At 40.2% G+C, this 27,177-nt stretch overlaps 1 protein-coding gene across 1 annotated transcript in view; it reads right to left on the reverse strand.

Annotated features, from left to right (window-relative positions):
- Nucleotides 1–491: 491 nt before the first annotated feature.
- Nucleotides 492–27,177, reverse strand: part of cacna1ea (calcium channel, voltage-dependent, R type, alpha 1E subunit a) — a 109,749-nt gene continuing 83,063 nt past the window's right edge. Inside the window, exons 22-49 of the mRNA XM_075485342.1 lie at nucleotides 25,123–26,046; nucleotides 23,858–24,102; nucleotides 23,447–23,558; nucleotides 22,553–22,682; nucleotides 22,057–22,116; nucleotides 21,583–21,689; nucleotides 21,000–21,011; nucleotides 20,770–20,866; nucleotides 19,612–19,772; nucleotides 19,248–19,385; nucleotides 18,494–18,695; nucleotides 15,970–16,134; nucleotides 15,185–15,295; nucleotides 15,023–15,103; nucleotides 14,716–14,901; nucleotides 14,448–14,539; nucleotides 12,969–13,143; nucleotides 12,737–12,864; nucleotides 9,553–9,649; nucleotides 8,356–8,461; nucleotides 8,145–8,252; nucleotides 7,897–7,997; nucleotides 6,434–6,531; nucleotides 6,150–6,327; nucleotides 5,728–5,856; nucleotides 5,349–5,496; nucleotides 4,326–4,507; nucleotides 492–3,215 (exon numbers count right to left, since the gene is read on the reverse strand). Coding sequence (XP_075341457.1) covers nucleotides 2,661–3,215; nucleotides 4,326–4,507; nucleotides 5,349–5,496; nucleotides 5,728–5,856; nucleotides 6,150–6,327; nucleotides 6,434–6,531; nucleotides 7,897–7,997; nucleotides 8,145–8,252; nucleotides 8,356–8,461; nucleotides 9,553–9,649; nucleotides 12,737–12,864; nucleotides 12,969–13,143; nucleotides 14,448–14,539; nucleotides 14,716–14,901; nucleotides 15,023–15,103; nucleotides 15,185–15,295; nucleotides 15,970–16,134; nucleotides 18,494–18,695; nucleotides 19,248–19,385; nucleotides 19,612–19,772; nucleotides 20,770–20,866; nucleotides 21,000–21,011; nucleotides 21,583–21,689; nucleotides 22,057–22,116; nucleotides 22,553–22,682; nucleotides 23,447–23,558; nucleotides 23,858–24,102; nucleotides 25,123–26,046 — 4,828 coding nt within the window. The 3' untranslated portion in view covers nucleotides 492–2,660. The remainder of the gene's footprint in view (nucleotides 3,216–4,325; nucleotides 4,508–5,348; nucleotides 5,497–5,727; nucleotides 5,857–6,149; nucleotides 6,328–6,433; nucleotides 6,532–7,896; nucleotides 7,998–8,144; nucleotides 8,253–8,355; nucleotides 8,462–9,552; nucleotides 9,650–12,736; nucleotides 12,865–12,968; nucleotides 13,144–14,447; nucleotides 14,540–14,715; nucleotides 14,902–15,022; nucleotides 15,104–15,184; nucleotides 15,296–15,969; nucleotides 16,135–18,493; nucleotides 18,696–19,247; nucleotides 19,386–19,611; nucleotides 19,773–20,769; nucleotides 20,867–20,999; nucleotides 21,012–21,582; nucleotides 21,690–22,056; nucleotides 22,117–22,552; nucleotides 22,683–23,446; nucleotides 23,559–23,857; nucleotides 24,103–25,122; nucleotides 26,047–27,177) is intronic.

Below are 27,177 nucleotides of genomic sequence, written 5' to 3' on the forward strand. Positions count from 1 at the left end.
GACTGCTGTGAAGACAGTGTACTACACACTGAAATGTTTCCATTTGCAGAGGTTCACCTCATCCTTAGGTTTTTTGTCTTTGACACAGCCAGCTCCTCATTTTCCTCTATGATCCTTTACTTCATCAGGTTATAAAAAAAAGATTAAAAAGTTCTGCTCATGTCGTCTCCCAAATACATAGTGCTTATGTTTGGATCTTTCAACATCAAACTGGATATCTCACCTACATATGTGCGACTTGATATTTTGGGAATATAAAATGTGGGAAAACCCTCAAATATTTTTGGAGGTGTGAGCATGTATTATCCATGTAGAGTATATCATCAAATACAGTTAGCAGAGCTGTCAATTGATGTCTGTAAGGTAAATTTCCTTCTTCCTTTGATGTTTTGTAGACAATTTCAAGCTGGACTTTATAGTCGGTATCTCAGACTCGAGGATCACCTTTCCTATTCTATCTTCATGTGTAATAATTTCAAAAAACAACGACAGACAGTACATTCCACATTCATTAAAGTTTATCAAGAGCGTCATAAAAGTTTCTCATTTAGCTGATGGAGTCATAACAAATCTAATTTTAATATCATCAAGCACAGAAAAGCCAAGTGGTCGGTTTTTAATGGTCCTCTGAACAGATGGGCAGTCATAAACAGGCATGATGATCAAAGTAAAAAACAAAAATTGCAATAAATCAAACATGGATTTATTTGTACATTTTATACTACATATTTACCACAAAGCTTCTCTAAGAAATCCAGACTTGATAGGGAACTCTTTGGGTGAGTTTCCCCAGGCACAGATTAGGCTGTTCTGTACAGATGGACATCAACATTAAGTCCTAGGTTGCATTGTACACGTTAAACACAGTCCTACTGTATATACTACAGGGTGAAGTCTTAACCTTAGTTATTTACTGTGTAAATCTTGTAGTCGACACACTTCAAAGGCGCCCTTACTAAAATATTTTTCGTCAGTGTGTTTCTCAGTCCAGATATGTCCTGTGTTCACATTTCAAACTCATCATATTATTACAACACAACAGCACGTGATATAAATATACATCTTATTAAGAGGGAACGATAAATTCTTTAAAGTTTTGGAATGTTTAAATAAGTGTAGCGTGAACGCTGACGATGAGAAACATTTTGTCTGCCCGCCGTTTCATTATTACTTTGTTGGCAAAATTAATCAAATCGTCAAAGATCATGGATACAGTAAAATAAGAATAATCAGGCAGCTCTAAGACGCAACTCTCCCACACATCTCTCATTGTCACTGTCAACATAATCATGCATGTGGAAATTACTGTAACGTTCAAGCACAGAAAATGTGTTTCTACCGACAAAAACACATGTGATGGGAATTATGTGGCAGTTATAAAAAGACAAACAGTAGCATGCCGGTGATTCCTCTTTTGTTAAAGCATCCATAATTGTGTCACATGTATGAAGGACATTAAATTCTCATCACTTTCATTGTCACATAAAAGAAGGCAACACATCCTGAAGAGGAAACATCCCTGGCTCTATGTACAGGAAGAAAATGGCTTTAGTCAGCTTTCTGACACAACATCGGTGGTTGTTTTCCAGCAAAAGAGATGTTTGGAATGAACATCCATGTGGCTTCATGTTGCTTTATGTGACACCAAGGCTGCCGTTCCTACCAATTTTCCGACAGCCGCTCGAGTCCACAGGACCTGTGTGAGATCTACAGTCCTTGTGATGGCACAGTCAGGTTGTTACACAGACTAACCTTGAGAGTTAAAAGACATGCCTAGGACAAGTACTTGCGATCCTCACAAGCCTTCATTTTGAGACTAAGATTAACAATCTTTTCAGAAACCTTCAGGAGATTGTATTATACATATTCAACAGTCCCGCATCGTGACACAGAAATTCTCTCATCTGTTATTTTTTTCTGTGCTCCAATTGAATGTACACCAGCATTGTTTTCACATTATAGCAGAAAGACCACTCGATGATCACTTGAGGTTTAACTTACTTGGAGGCCTGAAATGTGATTTCCTGTATTAACAAATTACTGATTAGTGAAATCTAATGCCCTAAATCTTGTGGGTAGTCTTGCTGTAAACAGGAACTGTCGGGAAGGGCTGGTTGCCACTTACAAGCTGGCGCAATCTGGCTAAATCAATCTCTTTTTCATCTCTACTCTCACAACTACACACAGTTAAGACGAACAGTAACCAGCTCAAGTAACCTGAACATAAAACTAAAATACATTCATCTTAATACATGTGTACATGCTACCTCTAAGTTCACTTACACAAAATGCACTTAAACCGGTTTCTTGGATTAATTTAGAAGATCTGAACACCTTGACATCTCAACATAGTTGACTCAGGTTTGCCTTCAGTGAGCTACTTGTGGTAAAGGCAGTCTCTGCTGTTCTTTTTATTTGGCACATTCTCTGTTTGAAGCGCACATGTGTAAAAAGACTTTTGTGTCCACACATTCCCTCTCCCCTCAGCTACAACAAAGACGCACAAGGACACATGTAGACAGAAACCAGTGTCTGGATGAACAGCAGTGTTGCTCAGTCCTGCCTTTAATGCTACTGGTGCTGAGAACATCAGGTTCTCAGAGCCACAGAGAAGCTAAAGAATTGTGGTGCAATTAAAGCTGCTCTGAGGTCTCTAATTATTAGCAGCGGTCATCCTCATCTGTGTCACTCAGCAGCTCGCTGGCGTCTGTTGGATTCGCCTGGACCAAGTGCTTACGGAAATGGCCGTTAGGAACCTGCCAGGAGTGTCTGAGCTGAGGGGCTGAGCTTATGGCGTTGGCCCGACCCAGGCTGGTGGCCATGGCAGACTCAAAGGTAAGTGTCTCCTGCCTCTCGCCAGCATCACGACTGCCGAAGTCCTCCAGGAATGGGAGGTAGGGCTCTGAAATGTAGCGGTGAGGAGATGGGTGGCTTGGTCCTGAAACAAGACCTCCGGATGAACCCTGACCGGCAGACAAAGGTCTGCTCTCCTTGTCAGCTCTCCCCACATTCTCTGTGGAGCCTGGAGGTGCGTCCTCAGGCTGGGCCTGTCCCTCAGAGGAGGCTGCAGTTGTGGGAGAGGTGGGAGCAGGGCAGACGAGAGGAGAGTAGGATATGTAAGGCCGTGGACGAGAGGGCGTCTGGGGCAGCTGGCGCCGATTACGAGGAGTACCGGACTCTGAGGCTGAGTTGGGAGGGCTGTCTGATGTGTTCACCTGCAGAAGATTCAAGCACAATGGTGAGGAAAGCAGGAAAGACCCAATGTGCTGGTTGTCAACAAGATGGATCACTGTTTTCACATCATATGCAACCCGACGGAAGTGTGTGACACAAACCTGCACACAGTGGGTAGTAAAGACTAAAACTGCTTCATTATTAATTCAGACAGTGAGGGCAGCAGAGGTGTGACGAGCCAGGGATACTTGAATTTTACCTATTCAATTTGGCTTCATGACGTTTATCAGCGGTATAGAAAATGGATGGATGGACGTTTATCTGATTGAAAAGATTTAGAAACTTTTTGTTGTAAATTAGCAGTAAAATTCAAGCTGCTGTCTTTTAGTTGGTCTCTGTAGTGTAGGAATACAATGTATTCCTGAAAATTAATTTGCAGTTCAGTACTGTTTACCTTTACATTTACAACACAGTATTAGTTCAGTCGGTAAATGAATGTATATTGTCAGTATATAAAAACTTCGACAACCACTAATAAAAATAGGATAATGCCTCCTCAGCTATACCTGCTTTACCCTGCATGGGAGGTGGAGCTTTTCCCAGATAACACAGGCAAGTTGGGTACACCATGTAGGCACAAGAACAACATGTGAACTTACTCCTACATACTGAAAAACCCCAGTGGGTTCCAACTTAGTCTCATGCTGCTAACGACAGCACCATTGTGCCTTCCCAAGTTCAAATGAAGAGAAATAAAATGTCAGCTGAAGAAATAAATTGCAAGAAAATCAAACAATCTTGATGTTTAACTCATTTCAAATCACATTTATTTCACCTTAACAAGATGCTCCGCTGGTTAAGAATTCACAATAAATTCCTGTGAATGAGTACATCGCAGATTACAGTGGGACACTAAGTAACATGACACAATGTTTAAATTTCACTCATTCATTTTTAAATAAATATACTAAATAAATTTTACCATTTTTTTTGTCAATTTCCTGCCGTAAACACGAGTTTCTAAATAAAAATCCCATCTTTTAGGATTCTTTTGATATCGTTTTGAAATATGCATGAAAACACACACACACACACACACACACACACACTGCTGTTTCAGTGCGTATTTAGTTTGTTTTGAGCACTCCCACCTGTTTCTGTAAGGTATGCGTGCGTCCTTCGCTCGGCGAGCGGGACCGTTTCCGCTCATATGAAGGCTCCGGGCTTCGCTCCTCAGAGTTGCAGCGGGATACGTCGGGGGACAGCAGGTGGCGTCGTTCCTTCGATCTCCCTCTCTCATGACTATTTGTTTCTCTGGGGCTGATTCTAGGGCCTAGCAGTCACATTTTAGAATTCAGTCAAAAAAGCATCTCCCTGTGCATATTTGCTCATTCAACCTTTATTCTAATCTCAAGAAATCATTAGTTATGTTTAGAGTACTATTCTAATAGTAGTCTTGACAATAATAGTTTACATGATTTAACTACACCTACTTTAAAAGCCAGATCTGTCGTATTTTTCCAACAACTAACTTAAATGATTGACTGAGGGAAACTACATTTTCTTGAGCAACATGTTTTATGGCAACATTAGTCATAAGTGCCATTCAAATAACTACTAATGTATTATTTATCAAAGACTGAATTCAGCAGATCGGTGCACTGCTGACCAGCTTCTCTACATTTTTCTTTGTCTGTGTACTAATTGTTGTTGAAATTTTTATGTTTAGGACTCCTCAAACTAGAATTACCTTTTTTTTCTAATTGCTATTCAGATGGTTTTATTCCTTCCAAAGACATCATATCAATGTATCTCCTGATTTAATGCTTTGTAATAAAATGGGCCTTAACAATACTAGCATGAAACAAATGCTCACCATTCACATTGTGGTCATTTTATTGCGTAATACTGAAAGATTTCAATTTCTATCAGACTGAGTCTTTTAACAAAAACAAACACAAAAAAACTTAATCTGTCTATAAAAGCCTTAAAACATTAGGATTTTTATGGCAAATTAAATGAAAAAGTAGCTTATTTTAAGCAGCTATTTTGCTCAGTTTAGTTCCCGTTTTCTTTCCTAGTTTTGAAAAATAAATAAATAAATCAAATTTAAACCTCCTGAACAAAACATAACTATGAACGTCAATCAGACTGCAGTGGTTGTTTGAACTGACCTCTGTAGCTCCTTTGGCGGGGTCTGTATGAGTCGTCAGGACTGATTCTTTCCAGAGAGTGTTGCTCCTGCCAGAGGCCATTCACACACTGATCTCCGATGGTGGAGAAAGAGCGTTTCATCAGCTTACTGTCTGCGGACATTCCAGGCTTCATACATGCAAAAGAGCCAGAAAACCAATGCCTTCAGCAACGCAAACTTGCTCTCTGGTAGCTGTGTTACACTGTGCAGGAAAGCTGTTTCATTTCAGTTCTCTCAGACAGCAAATATGAGTCTGTCAAATTCACCCTGTGAGGATTTTAGTCGCTTACTATTTTTCAAAGCACCTATTTGTTAAGCGCTGGATATAGCATTGAGTAAAGGTTATTACTCTTCACTACCTGAGGATCAACGGCCAGTCTGGGCATGGAGGAGGCTCTGATAGATGCAGTGCGCTGAGGTGATTTAATAAGTGTTGGGTCCTGCCTGGCCTGCTGCATCAGTTGGTTGTACTCCACTACATCTGGCACCTACACAAATACCACAGGGGAAATTTATATTCAAAATATAATCAATGGGGCAGACATTGCAAACACCAAAGAGCAATTAATGCACCAGAGTGACTGATAATAATTACATGACGAGACATACCCTGATAAAAAGCAAGTCAAGTTGGTAAGAAATGAGTGGATATTATTTTTACTTTGCAGACAGAAACTAGCAATAGCTTAACCAATTTTAGTCATCTGTGAATCGTGAGCGAACCTTTTATAAACATGTAACACTGCTGGTTGTCTTATCTTGAGTTTAAGTAGGTGTTTACCAGTGTGTGTAAATGATGGTGATGGTGGTGGTGATGATGTGGCTGGTGGTAGGAGTGGTAGGGAGAGTGGTAGTCTTCATCATCCTCTGCCTCCTTCTCTTCCCTGGAGTGAGACAACGGCTGCAGGAACATCTCCTGGGGAGAAATGGGGCTGAGTGCCACAAACCCTCCTCTGGTACTGAGGGAACACAGGACAAAAAAAATCTGGCAGGACGGCCACCACGAGAAATAAACACGAGCCAGTATGAGTAAGAGTGCGATGAGATTAAAAATTTAACGCTTACAGAGCCGATCCAGCACTATGCCTCAGGAACTTGGCATTACATAGGATTTCTTGAGGAAGAGAGGAAGCATCCATACGCTGGAACATGGGAGCGTGTTTCTTTGGGGAGAGGGAGACAAATGTACACATCATTGAGAAGCTGTTTTTAAAACCATATGTCCCTGTTTTACTTATTCTCCTGTGTTAATCGCACATCAACTTCCTTAGGTTATTACAGACCTTCCACTTACAGCTGAGGGGTTAATTCAAAGAAAGTTTAATATACAAAACCTTAAGCCACATTTGGGGATGAATGTCACGATAGTCCTCATAAGCTGTCTTTGTTCATCCCAGGTTTGGTTTTAGGCTCTGTGTGCGCACCCATAAAAGTCCCATTTTCCAAGCTCAAGGACTCACAGTCTTTTTGACACATTCCTTCTAAACGTCAGAGGGCTCAGACTGTTAAGTGCATAAGGACTCAGAGGCTGACCTTTTGACAATCAGCATACTTTCTGTGAGTCCACAGAAAGAGGGAATGAGTACTAAATGTACATTTAAAAGTTAAATAAAACACAACTGTCAATACAAACTTTTTTTTTCATCACTTTTCATATCATAACAATTTCCTTATGAATTCCCTCATCCAGACACTTCAGCTGAACCTTCGGTTAAGTTTGTTGGACTTTAGTGAAAAGGCCTTAGGGTGGAGATTTCTTTTTTTGCGCAAGAGTCAACAGTCATGTGCCATCCTAATCTTATCAGAGCTCACATTCATTGTCATACCATTATGGGGCAAACGACACACAATTATTGTATGACTCACTAGTGAGCTGCACAGCTCAACCTTTTTCTTGTAACGACAGAGTTGGATGATCCTCTCAGGATTGTTTGCTTTTCTTCTTTTTTATGGCCGCCGGGCATCCCACAGTAACCCTGTGGTTAATGTCACAAATCTATGAGCTCCTGGTAATTCACTCGGGCAAAGTCTGAAGAATTGCAGACTCACAGAAAAGTGCATTAAGGGTTGAACATGCCTGAAAGAGAACCTTCTGACAGTAAGACTGCCCTGTGGCCTGTTGCATTTGGCAACATTGCACCTCTATCAGTTTGTGAATGTGGACATTGAAATAGGATCACTGTACACCAGAGCTCAACTCTCACTCCTGTTCCGACTGTCTTTATTTCAGTTGTTTCTTAGTTTGTTTGCCTGGTTTGTACCTTGTATGGACAATTACATAGTAAATTTGACTGTCTATTGATGCGTTGTGCTTTTGGGCCAGCCATTTCTGATTGGTGAACACCAGGAATCTTGGTTTTCCATTCAAGGCAAAGTTGTCAGTACAACAATTAGTTAGTGTAGTAACTATTTCATTTTACAGATGTTTGTGTTTAACTATGTACATTAAGAAATAACAATAAACTTTAACATTGATCAAAAATCTGAAGAGAAAACAAAACGATATTCACAATTAAAAAGTAAAATACCTGTTCTTCCAGTTGCTGTCGCAGCTTCTTGGCTTTACTCTGCTTGTAGTAATCCATGATCATCATGGCGGCATAGATCTTCCCTATGGTCATGTCACTGGCTGTGAGGGAGAAACCATCAGACCATAAACATTACCCTTCAAACCTCCACCACAAACTACTCTTAACGACTATTCAGCAAAAATCTGTCTTTTCCTCAATATGTAAACTATTGTGCTGTTCAGAAGCAGCCAAGATGCTTATTTTACCTTTGTGAATCGGAACCAACAGGTCCAGAGTCTTCTGAGAAAGGTGAGGCCAGATGATACCAATCTCCTTCTGCAGATCCAAATCCATCTGATTTCTGTCTTCTCCTCCTGAAGATCAATAAGGCAAATACAGAAAGGTGGGTACATTCAAATCATTTTTAAGCTTTATCACAGTCAATAAAGAGTGGAGTGTTTTGACACCATGCCTAACCTCTGGCTATCTTGATCTCGAGGGCAGTGCGAATGAGGGCCATGAGAGTTGATGTGAAGTGGACAGCCATGTCATCATCCACAGGCATATTCATGAGGACAAGTCTCTGATGGTAACAGAGAAAGCATCATAGTCAGACATTACGCAGTACACCTTAACACAAGTGAGCACATTAAAATAGTATTTCAAGAAAACTTCCCTATCCTGCTGTGCTCAATTCTGACTCATTCAGCAAAAATGGTAACTGTTAAAGGGATGCTCTTGTTTTTCCACAGCTATCAACTTGAAATAATTAACCTCATATTTAACAAAAAAGTTTCCAATCAAATCATTATTTCCTGCTGCCTTCCTTCAAAGTAGCTTTATGACTTATTTAAATCAAATTAACTCTGAAGTTAGACTAAAGTGATGGGTACAGGAGGGCAAAGTGGGCAAGCATGTAATTATTTCCAAGAATAAATAACACTTTTTTCCAGCATCATTCATGTCCACATCAGATAATAATAGGACATGTTTTCTGTGATATTTAAAAAAAAAAAAATCAAAAATAGTTGAAATAGGCAAGTCAATTGAATAAAAACAAAAGGAAAAAAGGAAAGATCATTCTTGCCCACTTTTGTCCTGTAGCTGAAGTATACAAAACCTTTCTGTTTATATGACACATCTGTGATTGAGCATGATTGAGCAGATCTGCACACACGAACTCCCAAATGACATCTACACAGAGAGCACCTCATTAAAAAACTAACTAACAAACAAACAAACAAAAAACACAGATACAACACTGGACTGCGGCAGCAGGCACATGCAGACAGGTAGATGGAAGAGGCCAAGAAGTTAAGTATGAAAGGCAAGAACACAAATGACAGCGGATTTCTTCAAGTGACAATATCTAGAGTTCAGATATTTAACAACTTTCTCATGAATGCCCTTTTACTCATGTTGAATCGACAGCAATATATTTCCATCAGATGTCAGCAGACAGATAAAGATGTCTTAGTTCTCTGCCAAGATGCAAAGCAAACAGGCAAATCATTGCAGTAGTTAGCACAAACTGTCTGTCAATGGACAAATACTGCAACAAACATTTCTGAATAATCAACACAAAAGATGCTCCATTTATCCAATGTCTGACACACAAAATGAAGTTTCATCTCTGCTGGTTAAAATAGAGTCTTTCTCTGATGTTCAGTCTACCTTATATGCCACCTTGGAGGGGCATTTCTTGCCCAGGCCTAGAGGTGGTGACATGTTGGTCAACATCTCATACATGTCAGTGTAATGGATACGACCACTGGGTGGCGCCAGGTAGCCATGAAGATGGATGAGGAAGAGGGGGAAAAAAAGAGGGAGGGAGAGGAAGAGGGAAATAAAGAGATGGGTAATGTGTTGTAGAAGAAATTTAATAAGGGTGGAGGCATCAGGGGAGTGCATTCCCAAGGGATGGTGGAGAAAAGGAGCACAAGGGGGAGTGAGGTTGAAAAGAGAAGAAGAGGAGTGGAGGAGATACAAGAGAACGGATTATTTTAATGCATCACACACTAGGAGGGCACAAAGTAGGAGAAATAAAGCAGGTTGTTGCCTTTCTATGCCAACAACAGGGCATAGAAATCTGGGGTATAAGAACTCTTTGGACAGGATGAGGCAAGGAATGACAGCCTCACTGGATCTGGTACAATATTAACTACTTACACTGGGTAGGGGTTCATGTGTGTGAGAGGGGATTACAAACATTTGTGCCCAGATCCAAAAGGCAGAAAGAGACAGAATTCCCTCAGATACCTCAATAATTTCAAGCAAACTTTGAAGTGTTTGGTTAAATCATTTATGAATCTAGGCAAGTGAGGGATGTCCTGTGCCTTAGTACCCCGAGACTGAAGTATTGTCATTCTTTAACCTGAGTAAGACATTCCTAAAGGTCAAGCGGGGCGGTGATAGTCAGGGAAGGAAAGGAAAGGAAAGGCGGAAGTCAGGAAGGATCCCACGCGAAAGAGGCAGAGGGGAGTTTTGTTAACATGGGGAACCAAACCTTGCATGCCACCCTGTGGGGGCAGTTCTTTCCAAAGCCCAGAGGTGGTGAGATAGTGCGTACAACTTTGTACATCTCCTTATAATGGATCCTACCACTGGAAAGAACATACATGTCTTTAGCTGTTAAATTCATATATTACAGAATGCACAATAAAGCTCTGTCGCCATGTTACCATGGAATACAGCAGCATTACATGAATAAACTTGTAAAGACAAAAAAATTTTGACCGTTGAATTTCACACTAAATCCTTGATTACATGATTTTCTAATAAAACAATATTTATTTGTTCTATTATTGGTTAGATGCTTATTTGCCCCACATGGTTGAGAACCTGTAACTGTTTTTAAAGTTGCAGTGTGGTGCTTTTGTCTCCCTTTTGTAACAGAGACAGTATTTACCCTCATCCAACTACACACAGGAGTGCTCTCTTCAAGTCTTCCACAGTATTAATAAGGGAAGTAGGGAAAAGATGCAAAATGATCAGATGAGGTTATTAGCTTTGCCTGAAATGTAGTTTATTTTTTCTCTATCTTCATCCCCCCTGTTGTAGCTTACGTTTCTATATGATATATAAAAAGTGGATTTGCAGGGATTCTAACAGGCATTTTAATATTTGTTATTTTCTGATGCGCAACCTAATATTGCCTAGTGCTGCACTCAGGGATTTTTGTGTGGCATGATGTGGGTAAGCAGACTCAGATGAGGGGTGGCCCCCCTAGCTTCTGCTTTATAGAAAAAAATCCAAAAAGTATGCAGAAGTAAACGGCACACTGTGCACTAACTTTAGACAGACTGCATCCCCAGTGGATCATCTTGCGTGTGGTTATGATATTAACCTTTATTTTGTTCTATTACTGGCTGATTAGAGTGATCTGGGACACCTGTGGACCCAGGAAATCCTGCTCTTATTTAAGTCCTGACTTCAATCTAACATATCTCTTTGCTCTACACCGCAGGTATTCAGCCACCCCGGTCTGTTATGTTAGTTTACTTCAACTTTGTTTTGTTTGCACATTATAACACCTATATCCACCTGTAACGGCCTGCCTGTAACGGCCTGCTCACTGGGCTCTCTAAACGGGCTGTAAGACAGCTGCAGCACATCCAGAACGCTGCTGCTCGAGTCCTGACTAAAACCAGGAAATACGACCATATTAGTCCAGTGCTCAGGTCTCTGCACTGGCTTCCTGTCTCTCAGAGAATAGACTTTAAAACAGCTCTGCTTGTATACAAGTCTCTTCATGTTCTAGTGCCAAAGTACATCTCTGACATGTTAGAGCCATATGAACCAACTCGGGCTCTGAGAACCTCAGGGAGGGGTCTCCTGCTGGTGCCCAGAGTCAGGACGAAACAAGGTGAGGCTGCGTTTCAGTTTTATGCTCCTAAAATCTGGAACAGTCTTCCAGAAGATGTGAGACAGGCCTCAACTCTTACAATGTTTAAATCCAGGCTGAAAACAGTTCTATTTAGCTGTGCATATGACACCTGAAAGTATTTTATCTGCACTCTTAACTTTTAATTTAATTAATTAATGATTATTTTTTATGTTTTTTTGGAATGATTTTATTTGCCTTCTTGTGATTTTATGTAGCTGTAAAGCACTTTGAATTGTCTTGTGTACGAATTGTGCTCTACAAATGAATTTGCCTTGCCACTCATTCATACTGTGCATTACTTATGTTCACATCCCGTGATGTAAACCTTAGACTTGAAAGTTTAAAATGAGTGAATAAATAATTCAACTTTAACGGATGGTGTGTCTCGCCTTTGTTGTGGCCATTTGAGCCGGGTCATATCATCAATATTTACTAATATGTAAAAGTTAATTAAATCATCAATCTCTGTTCAGACTGTTTCAAAATGTTGCACAGTTATGTTCCCAGTAACTCCAGAGTTTTTACGTCCAGTGTGATTGTGGCAGAAAACACATTGTCTCAAGGGCCCTGTGGGGATTTAAAAAGTTATAGAATAGTAAAATCCCTGTAGTAGTCTGATCTAACTCTCTCATCCATTCCCTACATTACTATTTGTCAATGTGTCATTTACAACTTCAATTTACTATAGTATGTACGAAATTGGTTTCCAGCATGTGTTCTCCGTCTGTCTTTGAAGTTAACCTCGAACCAGTTCATAAAAATATAGTTTTGACAGATTATACTGTAGCTACAACAATTTTTTCTATGCTTTCTACTTCTTGCTTAGAATTTGCCCTCTGTTTTCAGTTTTATTGTTTTATACAGTTTTCAGTTTTATATAACTCTAAAAATTTACATTTCCCCATTGTTTAAAAAAAATGCATGCAAATAAAATGCAAAAAAATGCAAGTGAAACGACTCGGAGAAACTGACCTGGCAGCACGATCGTACTCCCCCCAGATTCTGACAAACTCATCCAGGTGATGTGGACCCAGAATTGACGAGTCTCTTGTAAGATATTCAAAGTTATCCATGATCACAGCTACAAACAGATTTAACATCTGGACGGAAGACAAGAAAGAAGAAGTGGTGGAGCTTCGTATAAAGATAGAAGGAGGATTGTTGTTTCAACTACAGAGAATAAGTTCTTATCATCTTGTCTTACCAGGAAAGAGCTGAAAAAGATGAAGGAGACAAAGTAGAAATAGGCAAAGTCAGAGCCACAGCCATTCTTGTGATCATTTGTCACTGCTGCTAGGGGAAGAGAGGGATCCGTTTCACACTTCTGTCCTCCCAAACACGACAACATGATCTCCTGCCATGATTCCCCTGTGGCACTCCTGGTTACACAAATCAGACAACATTAGGGGGAAGGATGGTTGGTTAGGACTCACAGTACAGATTGTGCTTTGATCAGTTGTGTGTGGATCAAGCAAAAACCTGCGCCACCCACTTCGGAAACATACCTTTAGAACTTTCTTTATGTCAACACAAAAACATCAAGAACATCGTCTAATCTTCACATAAGCCACAAAAGCAGATAAAAAAAGAGATGCAGTGGAATAAAATCAGTCTGGCGATATTTAGCCCACTCCTCAGTTCAGAACAACTTCCTCTGTAGGATGTTGGTGGGTTTGCCCACATGAACAGATCGCTTCAGGTCCTTCCACAGCATTTATATTAGGTTAAGGTCAGCACTCTGACTTTGGTGAATGGCAAACCTTCTGAGAGGTTTCTGAGCAGATTGTATTATTACATCAATGAAGGCAGGCAGCTCTTGCCCACATGCAGCAAAAAGGGCCCAAGCTGTGACAACATTGTAACAATGTTCTCAGATGGTATGAGCTGTTTTTTTTGTTTGTTGCTAAAATGCACTTTTTTCTTTGCTTCAAAATCATCCCTTCTTCTTCACATCCAAAAACTTTATTTTGGTCTGATATGTCCTCAAAACATTTTCTGACAGCTCTCTGTTCTGTCCTCTTGATTCAGGCAGCTCTGTAAAGATCATGTGCAGATCAGTCAAAGTTTTTACATCTTCCAATCTTTCTAATGTCATTGTTTTATTAAGTTGCTTTTAAAAAAAAAACTTTATTTATCGTTTATTTATTGTTATTGTTTATTCAGTGCATGCCAGTTATTTTTGCCTCTGCAATTTGATTTGTAGATTTTAAACAGCAGGAATCAATGGGATATGTTCTCACATCTGAACATTTACATTTTTAATGGCACACCAGAGAGGTGAACACAAAATGAACACTCTGTCACATTATTATTATTTGATCCTCTTGATGCTTTTCAACAGATACGAGACTCTCAAAGGATCTGCAGAGCTATTTGTTGAGGACAAAAGTGGTACACTGCAGTATCTATCACCCACTGACACTGAGTAGCCCTTTGGGTATTAAGAGAACAAAGGCTTACTACTGTAACCTAGCAACATCGTTCAAACTACACTTTTAAAAGTTTTTATCTAGTGAACCAAATGCAGAAATACAAGACTATCTTCCAGGATCAATTTAAGAGATACAAACTTAAGAAGCCATTCCGGAGAACTGGTGTTGACTGATGGTTGAAGTAAAGTACTGTAGGTGACAAATTATTGAGAATTCTGCTACTGTCGAGATAAAGTCTGCTCGTGTCCTACCTGAACAGCAGCATCAGAGCACCAGAGAAGCTTTTGAAGTTGTTGTGCTGGTTGATGTGAGTCTCCTCATTCAGTTTAATGTTTCCAAACACCTAATTTACACATTAATATGCGAAGATGCAAAAGAAAAAAAAAAAAAACATCAAAATTTGTGGTGCAAAACATAAACTCTGCCATTGCAAAAGATTTTATTTCACAATGAAACAAATACACATGGGATTCAAGAGGCGGAGGAGCCGACCCTGATCAATGTCTGTCTACTTCTGACCTGCATGCCAATGATGGCATAGATGAAGAATAGCATAGCAATGAGTAGGCAGACGTAGGGCAAGGCCTTGAAAGACTGAACGAAGGTCCACAGGAGGATACGGATGGTGTAACCTTGTCTCAGCAGTTTGATCAGACGTGCAGCTCGGAACAGTTTCAGGAAACCCATGTTGAATGTGTCGATACGCTGGCAGAGAAACAGAGAGATGGGGGAAAAAAGCAGTTGGCTGTCGGAGTGAAATTAAATCAGCCTGATGTCTGATTCTTCAACTCAAGAGGGAACATGTCCACTCTCTTTGTACCATTACCTGCAAATCTACCACAATCTCAGTGATGCTGCCCAAGACGGTGATAAAGTCAAATATGTTCCAAGTGTCTCGAAAATAGTTCTGTTGAAACAGGAAAAATGCCGATTCAATTCAGGAGTTCTCAAATTCACCCTCAGGCTATGTGTTGTTCTTTGGTCTCACCAGAAAGCCGAAGGCCAGGATCTTGAGTACGCACTCAACAGAGAAGAGCACGGTGAAAGCTGTGTTCAGGTGCTTCAGTACGGCGTCATATGCTGGTGGGGCGGAGTAATACTGGAAAGGCGAAGGTTGGCACGGGTTAAACTATAAAGTGATTTGTGTTATAAGTAAGATCGAAAAGTGGAGTATTCCCAGACCAATTCACTGCAGTTCAACCTCCTCTCTGATATCAGTGTGAACTTCATGTCTGCACCCTGCAGATCTACAGGTTGATGGAAGATTCTTCCAGACCCATAAATAGCGCCTCTGTCTCTGCACCTCTCATCTGTAGCACTATAAAAGGAGCCATTCCTCTGGGGCCGGCAGCCACAGTTAATGAGATCATGTTAAATAGAAGCGCCTGGACATTATCGATCAATATTTAATGCCGGCTGAGTCACTCAGGGTTTTGTCTATCTTTGTGTCTGAACAGCCCAAGAAAAGGCCAAAGTGGGAAATAAATACTGATGACGGAAGGGTGAGAAAAACATCGTCAGATCCAAATGAAAATATCAGTGTGTTGAGGTGGTGTTGTCATACCTAAACATCTATTAGGAGTGATAAATCTTGGATGATCTGAAAATCAAATACTAACATAGGCAAGTTAATTTTAAGGAGTTAGGGTAGAGAAAAAAAAGAGCTGCAGAGATCACCTACTGTACTTTAATTTTTATATTTTCTTTCTAAATCCACAGTTGAAATATTTTCTTCTATGATTTATCTTTTGTTATCCCACTCATGTTTCTCACCTTCATCATCAATACAATGGTGTTGAGGGCAATCATAGTCAGGACGGTGTACTCGAAAGAAGGTGACACAACAAAATGCCACAAACGGTACTGGAACGTGTGCCGGTTCTGAGGCATGTATCGAGTTAGGGGCTTCGCACTGATGGCAAAGTCTATGCATGCCCTCTGAAATCCACAAAGAACAGAACAAACAAGAAAGGCAAAGGGATGAGACAATAAAACAATGTTAATTTTAGGGACATTGTTCTTTTTTAAGCGTTTCTTAACTCTTAGGTACGAAACATATTTCTTAGAAGAAAATTTACATCAGCTATAGTGCACTTCACTTAGATTCCCTTTGATTTTACCTCAATGCAAAGAAAGGACCTGTATATAAGGGAAGACATAGCTTTAAACAATTCAAGTGGGAAGAAGAAGCCATGGACATTCTGATTAGACAGAGACGACATGCAGGAAGATTACAGATGATTAGAAACAGAACAACTGCAAAATGTTGTGCCATTTGCAAGAGGCTGTTTTTGATTAGTTTAGCATTCCCCTGTGACCAGTGTCTAATATTACTAAATGTAGGTAGAAGAATTGTTATGACAAGAAGCAGCAAAAATCTTGTAAAAAATGTATTCATTGATTTTTCTTTAAAGCTAAGACTTGAGACGTACTTGAGACTTGTACGTGTGACTTGGTCCCATCTCTGGTATTCAGCACCTTTATAATGACAGCTGAGCTCTGGTGTATCGTACTTCTATCAGAAGTCATTTGGATTCTTCTACCACTTTAATGGAGTCTACCTGCCTAAATGAATCCTCTGAACATAACTAATTAAGCACACATGTGCCTAATATGATGGCATGTGTCAGAGTAAAAATGAAACCATGTGATGAGGAGAAATGTACCCTGATCTGTGAGACAGGATAGTGTCAAGGCTGAAGAAGAATTGAAGGAAAAAGTTCAGCACTAAAAGCACAGAAGCCTCCATGATTTTAAAATGGAAAAAGTTAAGACACCGCCATCAGACTTCCGAAGATCTGGCTGCTACATCAAAATGGCTGATCCAGGATGAAAAGGCTTAGTTGGACTAATAATCGACAAGCTAGTCGTCACTATGAATGAGATCCAGAATTCCTTGAAGGAGATGAGATGACCTTACAGAGACAATCGTTGCTGCAGCACTCCATCAATCAGGTGTTTATGGTAGAGTAGCCAGACATAAGCAATTTGCCACTTAAAGGCACATGATGTCTGCTGGAAGTTTGCCAAAAATGCCCCTAAATGACAGACAATAAGAAGCAAATCCTCTGATTTAATGATTACCTAAGAAATACCAAAAGAACTGAGCATCACCTCATTAACACCATCCCTGCAGTCAAATGTGGCGATGGTAGCATCACTTTGTGTTTTTAACTGTGAGACTCAACAGGAGTCAGAGGAAAGGAGGGAAACAAAGAAATATAGAACAATTCTGGTTTCCAGAGTGCTAACGATCTCAGGAAGGAGCGAAGGCTCACTCCTTTCAACAACACAACAACCTGAAGCACACCACCAAGAAAGTACAGGCTTTTAAACCTGTAATCGAAAAAAAAAAGCCTCTTGGTTGAGATCTGAAGATAGCTGTGCACCAATGCTCCCCATCCAACCTGGTTGAGTTTGAGAAACTTCCACAGGAAAGGTGTATCAAGCTTGTAGGATCATTCCAAAGAAAACTTAAGGCTGTCATGCATTTTTCAACAAGGTGAAGTGCCAGGACACTTATGGGATATCGATAATTCAGTCTTTTGATCTTAATAAATGAACCAAATACTCCAAAAACTCATAGTGAATTTTGTGTGTAAATGGATCATATTTTATGATTGTAGTTTGAAACATGACAAAATGTAGAAAACTGAAAGATCTGAAAAGTTTACTTTGGGACTTTAACATCAAGCTGTGGCGTAATTTCAGTAAGAAAGATCTGTTACCTCACATCTGCTCTCATTCCCTTGTGCTTGAGCTGTTACTCTGCGACTTCTTATCATCTCTGTTTTCCCACACGGTGAAACTTTCTTAATTCTAAATTCTAACGCCTTTTCACTAGTCCAATGGCCCACTACTCTTTGTAACAATTTATATGTTCCCCATCCTTTGACAAACTCTCCTGTTCTGTCTGTCATCTTCTAAACTGTGTCTCATGCCACTCACTTCTTCTTCTCCACGTCTTGCCAACGCTCAGCAACGAGTCTCATCAAATGTCTGCAAACAGCTAAATCCACCACCAGCATCTACACTCTGAAGCACCTTTCCCTGTCCTCCATCATCTCATGCTCCACCACTGATGGAATCTAACCGGCAAACATTTATATTCTAATTATTTGTATATCAATACATTTTGTTCAATCTTTCTGTTTGATCTCTCCTTATTGAACTGCCTGTATTTCTAATTTCTGTCTAAAGTGAGTCTGTTGTTGTTTATCTGAGAGACAAGAATTAGTAAAAAGTGCAAAACCAAAAAAAGTGTTTGCAGGTCATGCATTAATGAATTCTCCCCCACCTCGTTCTTCTCCAGGCTGCACTCCTCCATCATCTTATCTCCCTGCTCTTGAAAGGTGATGATGATGAGAGCCACAAAGATGTTCACAAAGAAGAAAGGAAAGACAACAAAGTAGATGACATAGAAGAGCGACATCTCCATCCTGTTGCCGTGGCTTGGACCCCTGTCCTCTTCTGTCACATCTACAGAGTGCTGCAAGACCCTGGCAGATCAGAGACACATTCAAAATTTAAGCCAAAAAAAAAAAAAAGAAACGAGGGAGAACAAAAGCACCCTGTCCAGCAGGACAGATGAACAAGCGAAGGAGTCATTTTAAATGTATGAAACCATAAAAAACCATAAAAGTGCAAAACTACCACAGCTTTTAGGGTCTGGAAGTATTTGTTTACTGGGGCGGATCAAATGTTAATTGCTATGCAGAGGAAATCATTTTCTGTTGTTTCCGCAGCAGCAGTCTATTAACAAGGGCTGGACCAGTACAAACCCACAGGCGCTGTCAGTGAAATATTGACATAAATTGGCATGACCGGACAAATGTTTTTTTTTAATTTTGATTAATCATGTCCATCATATTTCCCCCATCAAAGGTCAGATTTGACAGCTACAAAAGAACAAGCCAGATCTTAAAAGGTTATAACACTGACGACCTAACAAAATAACAAGCCCTTTACGGAAGGAAAGCGATATGTGGAAAAGCTCTTAAAGAATTTTTTCATTCAACGAGAAAACTGGCCCGATTCCAGTCAGTACTCACTGAGGCCAGCCCTCTCCGGTGGAAACCGTAAAGAGTGTAAGAAGAGCCCAGATGACGTTGTCATAGTGAAACTCATGCCTCTTCCAGTCTCTTTTTTTCACCTCTTTCTTGTCCTTCCCGTAGTCAATGTAGTAACCCCTGGAGGGGAAAGACAAGACAGCCAAGATCCGTGAAAAGAAAGCAAGTGTGAAAAGGAAAACTGAAATACAGTTAAGTGTTAACATAGTAAACACTTAAGTTCAAGATAAAAAAGCATTAAGAAACATAGTAACAGAATTAAAAAGATTTAACTAAAGAAGGATCAGATGTTGGTGTAACTTATAAGTCGTGTATAGCAGAGGCTCAGTAGGTAAAGTAGGATTACTGGCAGTCTTTCTGTGTGTCCTTTGAGCTGTCGGTGCAGTAGAAGAACTTCCCTTTGAAGAGCTGCACAGCAATGACGGCAAAGATGAACATGAACAGCTTGTAGACAATTAAGATGTTGAAGACATTCTTTAGAGAGGTCACTACGCAGTCAAACACCGCCTGGAAGAGAGCAACACATTCGATGTTAGAAACGTGAAGGAGCTGCAGACACTGGCGACAGCACAACTTTAATTCTGCTATTCACCAAATTCAAAACAAGATCAGTTACTTATTATAGTGTTTTACAGAAGTTGCTTATCGGACATCCCTTCATATTCCCATTTACACGTTACAGGGCGTAGTTAAATTTATGAGTCACGCCCACATTATGTCCCACTACATCTTTGAGATTTATTACATACGCAAATATTGTACAAACCCTTAATTATATTCATATCTTTAAAAACACAGCACGTAACTCAAGTTTCTCCTTGGTTACAAAAGCCTTCTTTTAACCTGCAGCCATTCTGTTCTGTACCGACTTTGCTGCTAGTGCCGGTGTTGCCTTGTGACAAAAACAATCAATTTGATCTCGGATGGTGCGGTGACTTGTAATCATTCATAAGGTTTCAATCCTGGGACATGTATTCAGGACGAGTATTTCTTAACTTCTGATTTCTGTTTTTTTTGTTACCTAGTTGCCAGTTGGACCACATAAAGTATCTTCAGTAATCAGCCTTTTTCAGGCTATAAAGTATGTCTCTATCTTTGTATATAATCATAGACACTGGGAAGAAATAAAGACTAAATGTAATATCTGTAGTCCTGCTGATTAATAATGACTACAAAAATGCAAGATCTACAAAAAACCTGGACAAAAAAGAATGATGTGTGTGTGTTTTACTTGAAAGTCTGTTATTATAATAACTACTTTCATGCAGATTTGGAAGCTGTAAGTTTGAATTTTAACCACAACATCTTTCCAGTTTTAACAGTTCCAACACATGGAGTATTTTGGGCAATGCTGCCATTCATTTTCTAATCTTTTAACTTTTTTCACTTGCTTGGTTATATATTTGTTTTCTGTTAATTTGCTCCTGACAAAAATGATCAAACATAGTAATAAAACAAGTATAGTTGCACCAAAAAAAATCTTGAAAGACAGAGTTTATCTGACCTTGAGTTTAGGAAGTCTTTTGATGGTCTTCAGTGGTCTGAGGACACGCAACACCCTCAGAGATTTGATGGTCTTAATGTCCCGTCCCTTGTTATTTCTGAGCAGAGGGACACAAGGTGAGAGCATTCCACCACAGCAACATGGTATCATTATCATATGTCACTTTTACAAAAAACAAAATTTGTGCAAAGTTGGTATTTGTTCTAAAATAAGAAGAATTCTTATTTTACCCCAACACATTGCTGCTGGTCCATCCCAAATGGGCATTGTCCGCAAACAAAGAAAAACAGGAGAGAGGGGGCATTAAATAAACAATTATAGAGCTATAAATTAAATGAAACAGATGCACATGTTCGATTATGCTAATTTACAGGTTCATCATTTTAACTTGAGGGACTCACTCTTTTTCTAATTTGGTGCATTTCTTTTATCACCTTCTGTCTGATATGCTTAATATGAGCAGCTGTCCATTTAAAGCCATATTCTGATACACCAAGTCTGCTTTAATTCGTCAGCTGATCGGCGAAGTATAAACTGATTTGAGACGCACCGAGCTACCCGCTGAGAGGGTATTATGCAAAGGCCTTCCACAGTGATGTTAATAAGTGAGGAAAGTAAAACCAGGAGTACACAAGAGCTGTTTCCAGCATGTAAGAAGCAATATCTTCTGTGGGACAAAATAACTCTTTCCTGAGGAGTCTGAGCTTTTTTAAACTTTGCAGATCTTTCAAATGCACAAAAATGTGAGAAGGGAAAAAAACTAAAAAAACTAAATACGATCAAATAAGTTGCACAATAAATCAAGTGACTGACGTGAGGGCGAAGGCCACCAGTGCTCCCACCACAACGATGAAATCTAGGATGTTCCACAGGTCTCTGAAGTAAGAGCCATCGTGAAGGATCAGACCCTGGTCAATCATCTGAGAACAACACAGAGCCATGCAGTGAGTAAATCTGGGATATTCCTGTCTCTTTGTGTGGATTATAAAGATGATCCAGCTGGTGATAAAAACAGTACTACTTGTGTCTTTAAGGCTAACACTGGCCAGTGGTTGGTGCCTCTCTCTTTTTTCTTTTCTTTTTTTCAAATAACTGGTAAATTGTTTTAATTTGACTTCAATTTAACTCAGATTAAACTATAACAAGATATTGCTTGTTTGAGTGTAAAAAACATTTTTGTCCCCTGAAAAGATATTTTAGCATCCTTTGGTCAAAACGGGTACATTCTAGTTTTATCACAAATTCTATTCAATACTAAGTTAATGTGTCATTTACAGAGCAACTCACCTTTATAATCATTTCGAATGTGAAGACTCCAGTGAACACATAATCAAAATAGCGCAGAACCTATTAAGGTGGTCAGACAGAAGGGGAAAAGGAAGGACAGTGTCATATCCTAACTGGACATAAAAGTAAATACATAACATGTCTTACTTAAAGGCATTCAGTGTGCTCAGTATGATGCGACCCATTCAAACAGTGATAATACAACACAATATGATAAATAAGAACAAACTTGAGTTTGTCTAAGACTTCACCTGCTACACTCATCAGCGATTTAATCATCCCACCCCATCCAAAGAAAAAAAAAAACCATCTAACCTTTTGTAGCATTTAGCAAAACAACATGAGGATTAAAAAAAAAAGACCCAGATAAAAAGTAATTGAAATTATCTCAGGGGTCAATAGAGAGATTCAAAATAATTGAAATAACCAAAAAAAACTGTCTATAACGCTACTAATGTTTCAGAGAAAGGATATCTGCACTGAAGTGAAGACGAACCTTATTCCAGTCGGACGAGGTGGCAACAGGGTCCTCTGCAGCCAGTGCTATACTACTAGCAGCTATGACCAGCAGGATGGACATTTCAAAGTACCTGAGGTTCACCACGTAGTGACATGCTCGACGCACCCTGAAGAAGAGCAGAGACGAGACCATGTGAAGCAGAGGTCAGCAATCATATCAACTAAGTATTGAATAAAAAATGTGATCAGATTGAAATGTAATTTACTTTTTCTTTTATTATTCTGAGGATTAAACAACATGCACATAATGAAATAGATCAGAAATGAAATAAAATCATTAAAATTCCACTTAATTCCACTTTCATACTGACAATTAAGAGAAGGCTAAGAGGCTCAATATTACTCTCATGTCAATCAAGTTTTGAGCTGCTAATCATACACGAACAAATGTAATTTTGGGTTACTTTATCTTGTTCTGGCTCTGGGTAACCTCCTGGAGTCCTCTCTTGACCTCTTGCTAAGTGACACACAGCCTCATTATAGACATATTCCTCAAACTTCGCCCATGTTCCTTAAACATTTTAAAAACGTTCTGGGATAATCAAGAATCAAGAATCTTTATTGTCACTATGCAGGCACAGTGAAATTTTGTTCAGGAGCTCTTGGCTTGGGATACACAAAAAGATGCAAGGCATACAGTATAAAGATATCTGAATAAAACAAAAAATAATAAAAATAGTAAAAATGATCCTAAGAACATTTAATATTTTAGTAAAAATGATCCTGAGAACATTTAATATTTAAAGCACCATTATTCCCTCATCACACAAACATTTTGATATTACACACATGCAAAAAGGCCGCACTGCTGCAGTGTAGAAGAAAAATAATCAGGCGTTTACCCTGAGAAGCATGAGCGGTAGCAACTTACGGGTTGTCCGGTCTGAAGATGAACATGCTGTCCGGGGTCACAGTGCTGACAGGCTTTGTCTCTTCTGCTTCCTCCTTCTCTGACTTAAAGGTTTCAGGGTCCTTGCTGTTGACTAAAGAGGGTCAAGGGAAGATGATTAATAGTCATCATTCTCCCACTAGGTTAGCGTGGCTTCTCTTAAAGTCAGGCAAAAATGGAGATTACAACAAACTGAATCAGTAAGCGGCGAGGACGGGCTTCTAAAGAAACTTTAACTCTGGGGGCTACAATTTAGAGTAAGACTTAAAGAAAAGAGATATAGTGTGTCTCTTTTACTGCATGGCTCACTCAGATATTCCAGCACGCCCCGATGACCAACTATGACAAATGCTGCCTTGCGAACATCTGAAAATCACAAATGTGTACCATTACCTGTGATTGTGGAGAGCTCAAGGGATGGCTGCATATTGGGCACTTCAATGATCACACTGGTGCTGAGCTGAGATTTCCCCAGGTCCAGCTCTGTCTCCTTCTCTTCTGTGCTATCCGCTGGGTTAGCGGGTGCAGACGGATCTGACTGCTGTGGATCCTCCTCCTGCTTCTGAGGACATGGGTCACCACAGTGGCTCTGGATTTCTTTTGGGTTACTGTTCCTTCCTTCACCTGCATCACCCTGTCTGTAGATGAAGGCAGGAATGACATGAGTGGATGGAAACCAATAGACTAAAAGGACTAGGAGTGAGACCATTTTCTAGTCACACTCTGTATTACTTTCCCGATGTTTGATTCACACCTATTTTGTGTTTGACTATCTCACTGTTCTATTCTTGCCACCCACACATGTTTGTGATCAGTCATTACTTACTCTGTATATATACTCCCTGGTTTCTGCTCCTCTCTGCCCGATTGTCAATATTCCTTGCGACTAGCTTTCCAGACGTTATTCCTGGTATTTTTCCAAGTAAGTGTATGACATGCATGTTCCTGTTTTTTATATTTGTTCCGCCAATGTCACTATTTTTATGTTTCTGGATTTTTTTTCCCCTCGCTCTTCTTTTGGATGCTGTCTTTGACACGCAATTGAGAAATTGCCTCATGAACTGCTTACCCGTGTATGACCTGGAAACAAACTTTGTTCCGCCTTTTATTTGTTCAGAATCCAGCATCTGGATTTTCATTCGGTCATCCTATAACACTTATAACACAACCTGTAACCTTACTGCAGTCGCATAAAATGATCAAAGTTAGTGAAAGTTGATCGTTATTTCTCTCATTCTGTTCATCACTTTGACCGTTTTAGCTGACATGACAATCGAGCGCAATCGTAACAAGGGCAGGTGCCCGGGAAGGACAGAACAGTCAGCTTTTTCATGGATATCAAACAGAGCAAAGGAAGGTGATTTCTAACGTCCACAAATTGTGTTGTTACAATCAATAACTGGTCACAGCTCCGATAGATGTATTCTGTTCAGAATGTTACAAAAGGCAGGCTTAGGTCGTACATTATTCTATTACTCACTCTTTACAGGAAAACATGAAAAGATAATTGTGTACATTGATTCACATTTATAACACATCATGCGCTGGTGTCATTTTTTCCTGTAATTTTTCTAAATTATGCCCCTTTCTTTCAACATTTGTCTACCAGACCAATTTACTAAAATGCAGTTTAATTACCACTTGCTGATTTATCTCACCTGTTTTCTTCATGTTTGGGCACCTCTTCCTCTTTGTTTTCAGCCTCTGCTGCCTTCTCTATCACTTTCCCAGGATTTCTCTTTTTCTCTCCGACAACAGAGCAACTAGCTAACTGCCCTCTGCTCCCAGGGGAAGAAGCTTGATTTCTGGTCCCGTTCTGATGGTCACAGTGATGCGGCGCCTTCCTGCCCCTGATCTCAACGTGACCTCCAATCTCAGGAGTCAGTGTGTCCATGTTATCTGGAGGTCTGAACTTCTTTACAGGCCTGTGCTGACGTTCACCATTCAATCTGGGGCTACGACGCTCACTGACAGGTTTGTGATTAACACCCAGTTTTCTGCTTTCTGTGATGGGTTCAGATTCAGGAGGCTTTGGTATGGCCATGGATACAGAATCCGTGAGAGGTACATTTGTAGGATCCAGTGACTCTGGGACCAGAGCTGACATTGGTGGTTCAGGTATATCATCAGGGAGAGTGGCATCCAGGGGTACGTCCATAGACATGGAGGAGCCTGCAGCCTGGTTCTTAACTGGGGAGGTCAGGGGGTCAGTCAGGTGCTTCAAACTCTCTGATGGTGTGTGCTGCATGGCCTTACGGTGCAGTGACACCGGATGTCCGTGCTGGCCTTGGGCCGCAGCAGGAGGGCCGTCTTTCTCCTCACTGGGGCCACTGAACAGGATCTCTCGGCTGGACATCTGGCGGTGTCTTCGCAGTTGGCTGGTCCTCTGCTCCCACACTGACATGGTCATCCTCTTTCTCCTCTCTCTCCTGGACATGAAAGAGTTAGAGGGGTTGAGTGGTGGAGGTGGGCGGCCCTCCCTGATACTGCCGTGGGCCTCCTCTAGGGAGAAGGAGTAGGTAGGCCGGCTGCGGTGTATGGCTCTTTTCCTGTACAGGTAGGGCCGCCTCCTACGGCTTCCCCTGGGAAGAGCAAGACAAGATATAATGTTAGCATGTAGGAACAGTACCACTATCAGCATTCTACAGGGGTCCGTTTCACAAAGCATGTTCAACAAACTCTGAGTTGATCTACTCTGAGATAGAAAACTTAGAGTTTTCGGTTCTAGAAACGCTGATTTGAGTGAGTTTAGTCAACCTTGAGTTTTGCGTGTGCACCACAACTTTAAAAAGCCAACATCAACGGAGCCCCGATTCGACGAGTCACCATAGCAACAGGGAAGAGGAGGGGCTACGTTTTTCACCAACCTCGAATTGGAAATCTTAATGCACTCATACGGCGAGTTTCAACACGTTTTTAGAAATAAGTGCAACACCACTGCAGCAACAAAAGCGTAAGTTTAAATGCAGTCCATTGCAATCACAATAATATTACAGGGGAAAACTGTTTGAATGGTAGCCCATTCATTTATTTCATTTAGGTGCAATCCCGCGGGGGAGAAGCGCACTTGGCAGCAGTTTAAGATGAAATATAAAAACATTATTCAAACAGGTGAGACCTCGGCATGGAGGTACCTCATTTTGATCATGTTTTACACTGTAAAATAAATATTAAGTGGCTATTTCACTGTGCAGTTATTTTATCCGCAACATAATGCTGTTTTCACACACATAAATGTCTTCTCATCTATATCATGTTCTGTTAAATAATTAAGCCTATTTAAACTAACAGACTTCTACTGAGCCAACAGAAAGAAGGCAGATGCCTGTAAAACGGGTGGTGGCCAGCACCACCACCTCTAACGGGAGGGCAGTGGCTGAGGGAATCCACCCCCAAGACACGAGTGTCTTTATAAAATATAATAGGCCTATATATGTCTTTTTTAAGCCTATTCATACACATATTTATTTGTCTTTTATGTCTTTTTTTTCTTTTGTCCCAACAAAATTCTGATGGTGCCGCTCAAAAAGATAATTGTCTGTAAATGCAAAAACATCTATGTGCAGTCTGATAACTATCTCCCGACGAATATTTAATTCTCTGCGCAATAATGCTGCACCTTCATCCACGGGATCGTTGTCAAAAGGACATGCTATGTTCGTGAAAAAAGTAATCTCCTACTGTGCCTAACAGACTTCTAGAAGTAGAAGAAC

This window comes from Odontesthes bonariensis, chromosome 15 (genome assembly GCF_027942865.1).
Source record: "Odontesthes bonariensis isolate fOdoBon6 chromosome 15, fOdoBon6.hap1, whole genome shotgun sequence".
NCBI lineage: Eukaryota > Metazoa > Chordata > Actinopteri > Atheriniformes > Atherinopsidae > Odontesthes > Odontesthes bonariensis.